The sequence below is a fragment of the Trichoderma reesei genome (assembly GCF_000167675.1).
Source record: "Trichoderma reesei QM6a unplaced genomic scaffold TRIREscaffold_31, whole genome shotgun sequence".
NCBI classification, from domain to species: domain Eukaryota; kingdom Fungi; phylum Ascomycota; class Sordariomycetes; order Hypocreales; family Hypocreaceae; genus Trichoderma; species Trichoderma reesei.
In genome coordinates, this window is record NW_006711178.1 from 1 (window position 1) to 13,242 (window position 13,242).

A 13,242-nucleotide genomic window follows, 5' to 3' on the forward strand; every position below is an offset into this window, starting at 1 on the left:
CGAGTCTCTACAGCGTGAACGGCGACGAGTAGGACTAATGTGAGGCGGACGGGGCGTCTCGCGCCACAGTGCGTGGGCGCGCTGCGGGGCTTCATGGGCCATCCGCTTATCGAATACGATCGGACCGGACGTTGATGGACTTTTGATAATGAATATTACTGAATGATTTACTTATGAAAAATGTATATTTCTATTTTAAAATTACGATCTGAAAGACTTCTAATTCTTACTTTTATATATTTATAATTTATATAAATATTATATACTATATTACTTACTGCTTAATTACTAACACTTATTACTTATATTTAAAAGTTATAGCTTTTATAGCTAATATTAAAAAAGTATAAAATAAATAAAAAGGGCTATAACTAATTTAAGCTTAAAAAAGTAAAAAAGCTTACTTAAAGGTAAAAGTAAAAGAATACTAAATAGCACAATTTTAAGAAATATAATTAATATAAAGACTAGTAAAAAACTTATAATTAAATACTAAGTCTTTATTAAAGGGTGCCTAATAATAAATAAAAGGCATTCTACTAAATAAAAAACTAAATAACTAATAAAAAATACTGTAGTTAAAAGTTAATCTTAAAACTTAAGATTTTACATATTATATTAAAGCTATATATTTTAAATATAGCTCTTTAATATATAAACTAGTATTTACTTATAAACTTAAAGGTAAAAGTAATAGTAATAGCAGAGGCCTTTTTTTTAAAGGTTTTAACTTAAAATAGCATTTAAAATAATAAAAGTATAAACTTTACTTTATTTTATATATATTAATTATATCTACTATTAATAACTTAGTAATTTAATAAGCCCTAGCTAATAATACTTTAAAAGATATCCTTAAAATATAGTATTTATAAGTATACTTATAAAAAGCAGTAATTATTATAAATAATCTAATAATAAAAAGTCTTTTAAAACTATTAATTATAAAAGACTTATTAGCCTTAAATATAATAATATTAATTAAAAAGTAGATAAAGCCTTTTAGATTTATATATAAGGCTTTATTATTTATTTTAATAAAGTATTTTAAAAAACTCTTAAATATACTAAAAGCCTTTATATATAAAATAAAATATAAAGTACTTTTACTTAAAAACCTTATTTTAATAACCTAGCTTTAAGTAAATATTATAGCTTTACTAAATAAGATAAATAAGCCTTATATAAAATATATATAAAATAAGGAAAAAAATAATAAAAAAAAAAAAGAAAAAAGATTATATAAAAAAAGAGATTAGCTAAAAAAATATAAAATAAATAAAATTAAAAATAATATCCTTAATATAATATTATAAAAAATATTACTTTACTTTAACTACTAGCTTAAGTAAATAAAATAAATATAGCTAGTAGAATATATTTACCTTTTTAAATAAATTTATAAAGCCTTAAACCTTAACCTTAAAAAGCTTAAATTAAACTTTAAAAAGGAGAGCTTATTAATAAAAAAATTTATAGTAATAGTATTATTAATATAAGTTAAAATATGCCCTTTATTAGCTATATAGGCTGCTATAAATAATATAATAATTTATATAAAAGTGCTGCTAACCCTTTTTTAAATCCTTAAAATAAGCCTACTTAAAATAAATAGGCCTATATACTTATATATTATAAATATAAAAATTACTTTAGTAAGCCTAAAAGAGGTTTTATTAATAAGACTACCTTTATATAAATAACCTTATACTTTAATTAAATATTCTATTATAAAAGTATTCTAGCTAGTTTATAAGTAAAAATTATTAATAGTATTTTTAAAAAATTATAAAATAAAAATAAAAAAGGTAGTAAAAGTTATATAAAAGTTATAAGATTTTATAAAGGAAGATAAAATTATATTTACCTTTATAATTATAAATTTTATAACTATTATACTTATCTTACTAAAGCTACCTTTTATAAACCTTATTAATATTATAATAAAGCTAAATAGTAAAATAAAAATAAATAAAAAAATAAAAGTAAATAAAAAAAAGAATTAAAATATAAAGAATAATTTTTTATTAAACACTTTTAAGCATATTTTACTAATATTAATATAACACCCCTTAATTTATTAAAAATAAATTAATAAAGTAAAAATATATTATAACTTTTTAATTTTATAATATATTTAGCCTATACTTAAATATATTTTAAAAGTAGCTAATAATAAAATATTAATATTATAAAGTATAACTATTTTATTAATTATTTTTAAAAAAGGACTAATCCTTATAGCATAAACTAGAATATTTAATTTACTAATCTTTACCCTTATAATTTATATATATAAAATAAAGTTTAAGGCCTTAATTAAGGATTAGATAAGAATAAATTTAAAAAGATATATAATTTAGTATTATAAATAGTTTATATTAAGAATAAAATATAAAGAATCCTTAAATTACTTAAAAGCTATAGTAAAAGATTATATAAAAAAAAAGTAAAAAAATACTAATTATATAGTAAACCTTATAAAAAAGCTAGCTAAAAGGGTTTACCTTAAGCCTTAAAACTATCTGCTAAAACTTTTAATTACCTTAAAGTATATAATAAAAATAAAGGACATTAAGGTTAAAAAAAGCTACTATTTATAAAAAACCTAATATATACCTTATATTTATATTAAGAATAAAGCTATTACCTTTTTAATTTACTATTTAATAAAATTACTATATAAATATAAGGGCTTATTTAGTATTTATTAATTATTTATAATTTAAAAAATAATTTATATTATAAAGGTTACTTTTTAATATTTTATAAAGTCTTTTAATAACCCTTTAGTATAATAAATTAGTTAAACTACCTTTAAAAGAGTTAGGCTAATAAAAATTTTAAATATAAATATAAAGGAAGCTAAAAATTAAGTAAAGGATAAAAGATTAATAATTTATTTTAAAATCTTTATTTTATATTTAATAAAAGATATCTAGGGGCTGTATTTTTCTTTTTCCTTTATATATAAAGGGGATAGTAAGAATAGTAGGCTAAGAGCCCCTTTTAAAGAGGTTAGTTATGTGACTATAAGGAAGGTTAATAAAAAGCTATGTAAAGGCTATAGGGATCCAGTCTTTTACTTCTATATACATACACTCACTAGCTAGTTAATTAATTAATTTTATTGCATCAAGACCTCTTTTATGCTAAAGACCCCTGCATCTCCTTTATGGAGAACAGTCAGAGAGTGCTGCGGTACTCACAACACGATGTACTCGCAAAGCCCTGAATATCGTCATCATCCCTAGGTATTCGGGGTCTCGGGCAATTTCTCAGCTGAAGAGGGGCTCAGTATTCCGAACCCGATCGCCCCGCCTGGTTGGGCTGTGTAAGGAGAAGCTTCCGCTTAGTAAGGGCGCCACATTTGCATGTGCGTGGGGGAAGTTGAGAACTTGAGATGATGCATTGATGCAACTGTTGGGAGACGAGACAATAAGGAACTGTTTTAGTATTGAATAGTTGATCAAGATAGAGGAAGTAGAATGGGAGATTGTACCTACCTACCTACGTTGCAATGGCAGTAAAGCTGCTCAGATCGAGTAGGCGGTCTCATGGGCACACGTGACTCTGGCTCGTCACGTATCTCTCTTAACCTCTTCACCAACAACCTCCATTTCTTCTCTTCTCCCCCCGAAATTGCCAGTTGATACACCGTATAGAAGACGACATTTGCCACGATGATGCTGCATCTCAAGTTGTTCAACTGCCGGAGCCCAGAAACCCGGTGCGTCGGCACTTGGGGCAGATCGACAGAGTCCGGTGACCAGCACCCACCGTTTGCGTAACTGAGCCACAGCCAGAGATGAAATGCCGGGGCACGACAGGTAATTGCCAGGGACCGTCGTCGGAATATTAGACTGTGAGAAGCGATCTTGGCGCAGTATATCTATATCCTGGGCTTTTTGATCCGTTGCCAGTATCCCGGCACACTCATGCTAAACTCAATCTCAAGACACATAACCCAAGGATCTCAGCTGTGTTGTGAGTGCACAATATGTGCACAAGACCAGATAGAGCTGGCCGCCATCTGCTGCACTACCTAATACCCGAAAGCCACTGGACCACGACGCCGAAAATCGCCTAGCTGCAAGTTCTACTCCTTCAGCTGGGCTGGGCTTTATTCATCGGCGTGTGAAGGTCATTTAGTGTGGCTACGCACTAGCCAGAGATTGACTTTGGGACCATGCTGTCCTTCAAATTCCAGTGTGATGAGAAGAGAGATGAGACGATGAGACGATGGTTCTGCTATTTGTGTACGGTTTCACAAAGCAGGATTTGCGCTCGGCTTCTAGAAGATGCGGGTGAAGCAAATGAGAACGGATGGCCATGTCATCCCCTGCTCCGGTTCCGCGGCCATCGGAGTCAGCCCCTCACAAACCTCCGTCACTCTCGGGAATTCGCCGGGCACGGCACGGCGGGTTCAGTCAGAGTCCGCAACCCGACGATCTGTGTTGCCGTCTCCACCAAAGGGCTTCAGCTTCGTGTCTGCAGTCTCGAGGCGTGTCTGGTCTCATGTGGCTTTTGGCAACATGGGGAATACGCACGCCATCAAAAGCCCGCCGCTGGCTATGCAAAGCAATCAACTCCGTACAAGGTTTGGCTAGCTACCGGCCTTAGGCATGGTCTACTCCGGTAGCCCGGCTCCGGACCACTCCAATGCTGTGTCAATCTATGGTGTGGTTGGTATGTCATCGATTGACTGCTTGTATAAGTATGGTCCCCTTCCGATTCAAGGGAGTTTCGTACTTCATGGTAGGTCATTCTTCAAGCAGCAATGGCCTTTCACGAAGACCCAAAGGAGCCTGGAAGGGAGGCCGACATTATAACAACGCAGCAAAGCCACCCATTCTCTGCCGTCCAGGATGAGAATGAAAGGGGAGCGTCTCCAACCGAAAGCAGCCCTCGGGAGACACACTCTCGGGATTCCGACAATGACGCCAGTACGTTTCCTTCAGCATTGAGTCGCGCCAACACATACGATGAAGATGGCGAGGTCATGGAGCAGGACGACAGGACGGAGCTCAAACGTATTGCAACGGCCCTCTCTCGTCGCCAGTCTCACGTTGCTGCTCCGTCTCGTCAACAGTCGGTGGGACTTGGTACGCTCGACGAGTATGACGCCACTCTCGACCCTGACCGGCGCGAATTCGATCTTTCGAAATGGCTGCTTCGATTCATACGCGAACTTGGCGAAAAGGGTCTCGCAGAGCGTCAAATCGGTGTCTCATTCCGCAACCTCGACGTGTTCGGTACCGGCAGTGCGATCCAGCTTCAAGAAACTGTGGGCTCCGTTCTCACTTCACCTCTCAGAATTGGAGAATTCTTCACCTTCGGCAAAAAGGAGCCAAAACAGATTCTTCACAGTTTCAACGGGCTGGTGAAAAGCGGAGAGCTCTTGGTCGTGCTTGGCCGCCCGGGCTCTGGCTGCAGCACGCTCCTCAAGTCCATTTGCGGCGAGCTGCAAGGCCTCAACCTTGGTGAAAGTTCAAACATAAGCTACAATGGTATCCCGCAGAAGCAGATGAAGAAGGAATTCAGAGGTGAAGCCATCTATAACCAAGAGGTACGCTGCTTGTCTGTGTCGCGAGAGGACGGAAATTCGACGCCAGAACTTCCTCTCTTCTTCCCCTGATTGTCAGCTAAATCGATACGTAGGTCGACAAACACTTTCCTCACCTCACAGTCGGCCAAACTCTTGAATTCGCGGCTTCAGTTCGAACACCATCCCACCGTGTCCACGACATGCCTCGCAGCGAATACTGTCGCTACATCGCCAAGGTCGTCATGGCAGTGTTCGGCCTTACCCACACGTACAACACCAAAGTCGGCGACGACTTTATTCGCGGAGTGTCAGGAGGCGAAAGAAAGCGTGTGAGCATCGCCGAAATGGTCCTGGCCGGCTCGCCATTTTCTTCCTGGGACAACAGGTTTGTCCCTCTGTACAACTACCTACTTGTGGCACATCTCTAACGCTGATTAGTACTCGAGGTCTCGACTCTGCAACAGCTTTCAAGTTCGTCAAAGCGCTCCGAACGTCCGCCGATCTGGGCAACCACGCAAATGCCGTTGCCATTTACCAGGCCAGTCAAGCCATCTACGATCTTTTCGACAAGGCGACAGTTCTATATGAGGGCCGTCAGATCTACTTTGGACCGGCAGACAAAGCAAAGGCATACTTCGAGAGGCAGGGTTGGTACTGCCCCCCGCGCCAAACAACCGGTGACTTCTTGACTTCAGTTACCAATCCCGTGGAGCGCCAGCCTCGCCCGGGAATGGAGTTAAAGGTGCCTCGGACTCCGCAAGATTTCGAACGAATGTGGCTGCAGTCTCCTGAATTCGAGGCTCTGCAGAAAGATCTCGATCAATACGAGGAAGAATTCGGCGGTGAGCGCCAGGAAGAGAATCTCGCGCGTTTCCGCCAGCAGAAGAATTTCCGGCAGGCCAAGAACATGAGGCCCAAGTCTCCATACATCATCAGCATCCCCATGCAGATCAGGTTCAACACAAAACGTGCCTACCAGCGCATATGGAATAACAAATCGGCAACGATGGCATCCACAGTGGTTCAGATCGTCATGGCTCTTATTATTGGTTCCATCTTCTACGGCACTCCCAACACAACAGATGGCTTCTACGCCAAAGGCTCGGTCTTGTTCGTAGCCATTCTTCTCAATGCATTGACTGCGATATCCGAGATCAACAATCTGTATGCGCAACGGCCCATTGTCGAGAAGCATGCCTCGTACGCCTTTTACCATCCAGCCACCGAGGCCGCCGCGGGCATCGCTGCCGATATCCCCATCAAGTTCATAACGTCGACAGTTTTCAATATCATCCTCTATTTCATGGCTGGCCTGAGAAGAGAACCTTCACAGTTCTTCATCTACTATCTCATCGGCTACATATCCATTTTCGTCATGAGTGCCATATTCAGGACAATGGCCGCAATTACCAGGACAGTCTCTCAGGCCATGTCGCTCGCTGGAATCTTGGTTCTTGCCCTTGTCATTTATACTGGCTTCACCATCACCGTGCCATCCATGCACCCCTGGTTTAGCTGGATAAGGTGGATCAATCCCATTTTCTACGCTTTCGAGATCCTCGTCGCCAACGAGTTCCACGGTCAAGACTTCCCTTGCGGTGGCAGCTTTGTGCCTCCGTATAGCCCGAGTGTTGGCAATTCTTGGATCTGTCCAGTCCCGGGCGCTGTTCCTGGTAACGTTACTGTCAGCGGCGATGCCTTTATTGCCACCAACTACGAGTATTATTACTCCCATGTTTGGCGAAATTTTGGTATCTTGCTGGGCTTTCTCATCTTCTTCATGGCGATCTATTTCATTGCGACGGAGTTGAACTCATCGACAACAAGTACCGCCGAGGCCCTTGTGTACCGACGCGGTCATGTTCCTACCCATATTTTGAAGGGCGAAAGCGGTCCGGCCAGGACAGCAGACGGGACTGACGAGAAAGGCTTACATGGAAATTCCAACACCAGCTCCAATGTGAAAGGACTTGAGCCTCAGCGGGACATATTCACCTGGCGAAACGTTGTTTACGATATCAAGATCAAAGGCGAAGACCGCCGGCTTCTGGATCATGTCTCTGGCTGGGTCAAGCCGGGCACATTGACCGCGCTGATGGGTGTCAGTGGTGCAGGAAAGACGACCCTTTTGGACGTGTTGGCCCAGCGAACCACCATGGGCGTCATTACGGGCGACATGCTTGTGAACGGTAGGCCACGAGACCTCAGCTTTCAGAGGAAGACAGGCTATGTCCAGCAGCAAGGTATGAATGAAGACAATATCCCAATCGCTTCTATGGGTGCATGCTAAAAACAGGATGGTAGATTTACATCTCGAAACCGCCACCGTCCGCGAGAGCTTGCGATTCAGTGCCATGCTGCGCCAACCCAAGTCGGTCAGCAAGGAAGAGAAATATGCCTTCGTGGAAGAAGTCATCAAGATGCTCAACATGGAAGAATTTGCCAATGCAGTTGTCGGTGTTCCCGGCGAAGGTCTGAACGTTGAACAGCGAAAGCTTCTTACCATCGGAGTCGAGCTGGCAGCCAAGCCCAAGCTACTCCTTTTCCTCGACGAGCCAACCAGCGGCCTCGATTCTCAGAGCTCGTGGGCTATTTGCTCGTTTCTTCGCAAGCTTGCCGATTCTGGCCAGGCAATCCTATGCACCGTTCATCAGCCAAGTGCTATTCTCTTCCAGACATTTGACCGCCTGCTCTTCCTGGCAAAGGGCGGAAAGACGGTGTACTTTGGCAACATTGGTGACAACTCTCATACGCTTCTGGACTACTTTGAGGAGCATGGAGCTAGAAGATGTGGCGATGAGGAGAACCCAGCCGAGTACATGCTAGAAATTGTCAACAACGGTGTCAACGACAAGGGAGAGGACTGGCACTCGGTATGGAAAGCAAGCTCGGAATATCAGGACGTCCAAAGAGAGCTCGATCGTCTTCACGAGGAAAGGCTAGCCGAGAGCCCTGGTTCGGAAGACGATGCTTCCCACTCAGAGTTTGCTACACCTTTTGCAACCCAGCTCTGGGAGGTCACGTATCGCATCTTCCAGCAGTATTGGCGCTTGCCCAGTTACATATTTGCCAAGTTCATGCTAGGCACTGCTGCTGGATTGTTTATCGGCTTTTCATTCTTCGACGCCAATTCGTCATTGGCGGGCATGCAGAACGTCATCTTTTCCGTATTCATGGTGACGACCATCTTCTCTACCATTGTGCAGCAGGTAAGATACCTTGCGGAGCCAACCACCTCGAGTCCCAAACTGACGAAGCCCTCTTCAGATCCAACCTCTTTTTGTCACCCAAAGATCCCTTTACGAAGTCCGTGAACGCCCAAGCAAAGCTTACTCGTGGAAAGCCTTCATCCTTGCCAACGTCTTCGTCGAGATTCCTTATCAGATCATCATGGGCATCCTCGTCTTTGCCTGCTTCTACTACCCCGTTGTCGGCATCCAGAGCTCTATCCGACAGATTCTTGTTCTGCTCTTCATCATCCAGCTCTTCATCTTTGCAAGCTCGTTTGCCCACATGATCATTGTCGCCATGCCAGACGCACAGACAGCCTCCAGCATTGTGACTTTCTTGGTGCTGATGAGCACTCTCTTCAACGGAGTTTTGCAGACACCCAGTGCACTACCGGGTTTCTGGATATTCATGTGGCGAGTTTCAGTATTCACCTACTGGGTCGCAGGTATTGTTGCGACAGAGCTTCACGGGCGACCAATTGTGTGTTCCGAGAGCGAGCTGTCCATCTTCAATCCACCCAGCGGCCAGACCTGTGGCGAGTACCTGGCGCCGTTCCTCCAACAAGCACCAGGACAGCTGCAGAATCCCTCGTCGACCGACCAATGCCGCTATTGTCAGCTCAGCAACGCAGACCAGTATCTTGCCGGCTCAGAGATCTTTTGGGCAGACCGATGGCGCAACTACGGAATTGTTTGGGCGTACATTGTCTTCAACATCTGCACTGCGATTACCCTATATTATCTCTTCCGGGTCAGGAAATGGAATACCAGCAGCTTCAACATCCGTTTCCCGTGGGGAAAGAAGGCTGCAAAGCAGTGAGTTTGAAAGAACCAAACGCAAGTTGGTGCTTGAATTGCAGTATTGAGCACCCTCTTCCCTCCATACCTCTATCTCTATCCATATGGCTCTAGCAACAAAGTCATTTGTATCTTGCATTCGTCGAGTCTGAGCCACAGGCTGCACTGGCGGCGTCAACTCGGGGAGCTTTGCTCCATTTTCCTCCACGTATAGATTTTTCATAGCCGTCTTAGAATCCTGCCGGGACTTACTCAGTCCTTGGCTCCAATACTACGACATTGACTCGTAACATTCTATCGCCTCCGCTTACCCTGGCATATACAGATCCTGACTCCTTGTTCAGTGTGGCCACAGTTCCGACTAGTCATTGGTATAAATGCATGCAGACGGACAGTGTATTGATCCTAGGAGCTTCTTGCTCATGCGGCTATAACGATAGGTGTCTTAGAGATATGTGATCTGCTATGGAGTCCGATATAGTAGAACGGGACAATGGATCACAATGATCATCCGTGAAAGTTCCAGGGAGGGATGACTGTTAGTAGAAAGAGCGCCTCAAGATCGGACGAGATTCATGAGCTGGTTCGAGACGATGCAGCAGCCGAAACGAAGCCCTGCAACGAGGCGAATCTCACGCAACGTCGCGTCTTGTTGCCGGCTTGGGGGGATGAGTTTCAGAATCATTTGGAGGAGAAGATGATGTCTTGAACATGGGCCTAGTCCTCGTTCCTTCCTACTTCCACCCATTGATTTCATGCATTTGATTGTGACTATCACTACAGAATTGAGGTAGGATTATTGCCGCTGGTAAAACGGTTAAACAAGCATCGCACACTGAACTGCGTTAGAAAGGAAGAAAGGGGCTTTTGAGAGAAACCATACAGCTGAGACCAGCGGCTAAATGCTTAGCAAGCTGTCGGGGGGTGTCGTATTGGAGGACAAGTTTGTTAGCACTGACTCTCATTCTGAAGCAAGCCACAATCTTTCCAGTGTTGCAACCTTCTCCTGACATGAATCAGAACGTCTTCAATACTAGGTCGTTTCCCCGGGGTCACGGTTTGAAAGAGGAGATGTCTGCATGAAAGCTCTTATTGACACACACTGCATTCGGCAAGGCAGAGCAGCCAATTCCTACCAATAGTACTGCTGTTTGGCGGCCTGCAGGAGGCTTTGCTTATTATGTACTTGTAGGCTGCTGGGCATCCTGTCGGAGATTGGGTCCCGGCAATGCAACCAAGTCGAAGGGCAAGCGCGAGAACATCACTTTCAAGATCGGGATGGAGTGCCGAGGGCGGATTTTGAAGCAGCATGTTTGTGCAGCAGTGGCTGCTGCTTAGCTGCTTTGCGGCTTTACCTCAATAGCACTTTTTTCACATCGTGCAGGATGGCGGGATTCATGACGGTAGGCTGGGCCCTGCTGTACTTGTCCTGGGAAAGCTCCCTCCAGGGATAATGAATCGCCAGTTGTTGTTGCGATCTGAAGGCGTGTGTGGCCACCGAAAGATTGTCCCTTGTTTGACCTAGAGGATATTATGCTAAGAGACGAGTTGGAGGCCCGGGCTTAGAGCGATAAGGTAAGGTAGATTGTCAGACGGAGGGCGGGTGGGATGAGGGAGATCGCGATTGTTACTCGTGAGGTAGAGAGAGGCTCGGTTTCCTGGCTAATATCATACTTGCTTACGTCCGAACTCAGGTGGTAACATCGTCACAGTGCCGGGGCAACTGGGTAACTGTCTGGTGCCTGTTCATCGAGGTGCTCGGGCTCGCAAGAAAGGGGAGTTGAAGTCTCGGGGGCTATTGCTGATGGTCCGGATGAGCCTTGTGGAGGGCATCAGTTGCACATGGAGACGAGACTACCTAATGGCAGCGGCAAAGGAAGAAACAAAGGAGGCGTTGGTCGCGGCTTTCAAGCTTGTCACGAGGTCGATCTGAGCTCAGAAACAGCACAGATGAAGTTCGGACATACACTTACATCGAACTGATTTCGACAGTCCTGGGCCCAAGCTTGGAGGGAGCGTCGTGTAATGTTGAATCTCCATGACAGCTGAGGTGGATATGGACAGTAATGGGAACCTTGAAGGTAATGGAGACGCTGCTGCTAATTAGCGGTCCTCTAGGCCGCGTCTGGCTAAGGCTCGCCTGAAGGCTGCATCCATGGACAGGTGTGCTTTGCATCGGCCTACACGGAGGCAATCGCGGTGCTTGTTGATGGAGTTTCCTTGTCCAGTGAGGCTGGTGTTGGCTACTCGAACTAAATCTTCGTCTTACTATTACCTAAAGCGCCGTGAACCTAGAAGCTGGAAGCCTCGCCAATTTTCCATTCTGACCTTGACAAACCGCTCGCATCGCCTCTCCGCTTTCATTAGCCCGAGTCGTCCAAGTCCAGAAGCCACAGCTGGACAGGACGGGCTCGGGACCTGAATGAATCAGCAGCCGGACTGCTGCCGTCCGTCTCCTGCGGGTTGATCATACCGGTGGGCGGACCGACGCTGTCAAGTGGCCCGGCCCTGCACAGGAGGAGGGCAGAGAGGGCCGTCCACTGACTCGCGTCCAGCTGGTCCAGAGGGCTCGATCATCAGCGGGACTCCATCTGGCCGGTGGTGGTAGATGGATCGCCCGGGAGCGAGTGACGAAAGCAAACACAGTCTTTCAGAGTGCACAGTACTTGTGATGCAAAAATGGGCTGCCGGTGAGGCTACGGTATCAAGCTGTTGCCAGTCAAAGGCACTGGAACTGTGCGCTGTAAGACCGCCCACGGTTCGGCAAGGACTCGCGGTTCCTGGAGCCGGTAGTTGGGCATCTCAGCGGCCACTGCAGTTGCACTGCTGCGACTCTGCCCGGAATTTAGTCCAGGGGCATACAGAGGAATGTACTAGTATTACAGTACGAGTGCCGGCCTCGATCTATGAAGAGAGTCTGATGCCACCCAGTGCATTGCATGGCTGTCGCCTGGCAGCATGCAGGGGAAAATCGATAGTTCTTCCACCACCGACTCAGCTGTCGCCAGTCGCCAGGGGTTGTGCGGCGCTCACAGGGCCTGTGAAGCCATCATCAAGTTTTCGTCAAGCAAGGCCAGGCAGAAGGAGCACGATGGCTTCAGCAGCGTTTGAAGCTTCTGCACTGCTCCCCCCCTTGGCCGAAATGGGGGCAACTGTGGACTTCTCGTGCCTCGCTAGAGGACAAAGTGAGGTACTAACAGTATGAACCAAGCCCGTTCACATGTGGCGTGCGCTGAGCCTGTTTAGGGAGGAGAATCTGATGGCCCCCCCAGGCTAAATGTCTGCATGAACGGGAGTCGTTTGTCCCTTTCGTCTCTCGTTTCCGCGACCCTTGTTGCCATGCCTTGGTCCAAGCAGAGGGATCCATTATCTTGCAGATGGCATGATGGTAGTTTGATTGACAGGACCCGAATCTTGTCAAGGGGGTTTTTGGCTTCTTACTCGTCCTGCAGCGCATTGACGCGAAAGCTGAACTTGAAGGACTAAGAATGGTCGAGAACTGAGTTTTATAGAGTAGGCATCATGGCTGCCCCATCACGACAGAAAGGGGAGGAAAAAAGGCGCAGGCTAATAATCGAGCCGCTGGTGGTGATGCTCAGGGCCGGCAAGACAGGGCAGAGAGACTATCGACGGCTCGACTACCCGCGTCATGCTCTACAAACCGGC

The 13,242-nt window shown here is 44.4% G+C and overlaps 1 protein-coding gene across 1 annotated transcript; it reads left to right on the forward strand.

Annotated features, from left to right (window-relative positions):
• Positions 1–4,780: 4,780 nt before the first annotated feature.
• On the forward strand, positions 4,781–9,866 carry TRIREDRAFT_82105 (uncharacterized protein; the record flags this gene model as incomplete). Its single annotated transcript, XM_006969316.1, has 5 exons — positions 4,781–5,569; positions 5,662–5,933; positions 5,987–7,791; positions 7,853–8,757; positions 8,816–9,866. 5 exons carry the CDS (start codon positions 4,781–4,783, stop codon positions 9,596–9,598), a joined length of 4,554 nt encoding a protein of 1,517 aa, XP_006969378.1. The 3' UTR covers positions 9,599–9,866.
• Positions 9,867–13,242: the final 3,376 nt, after the last annotated feature.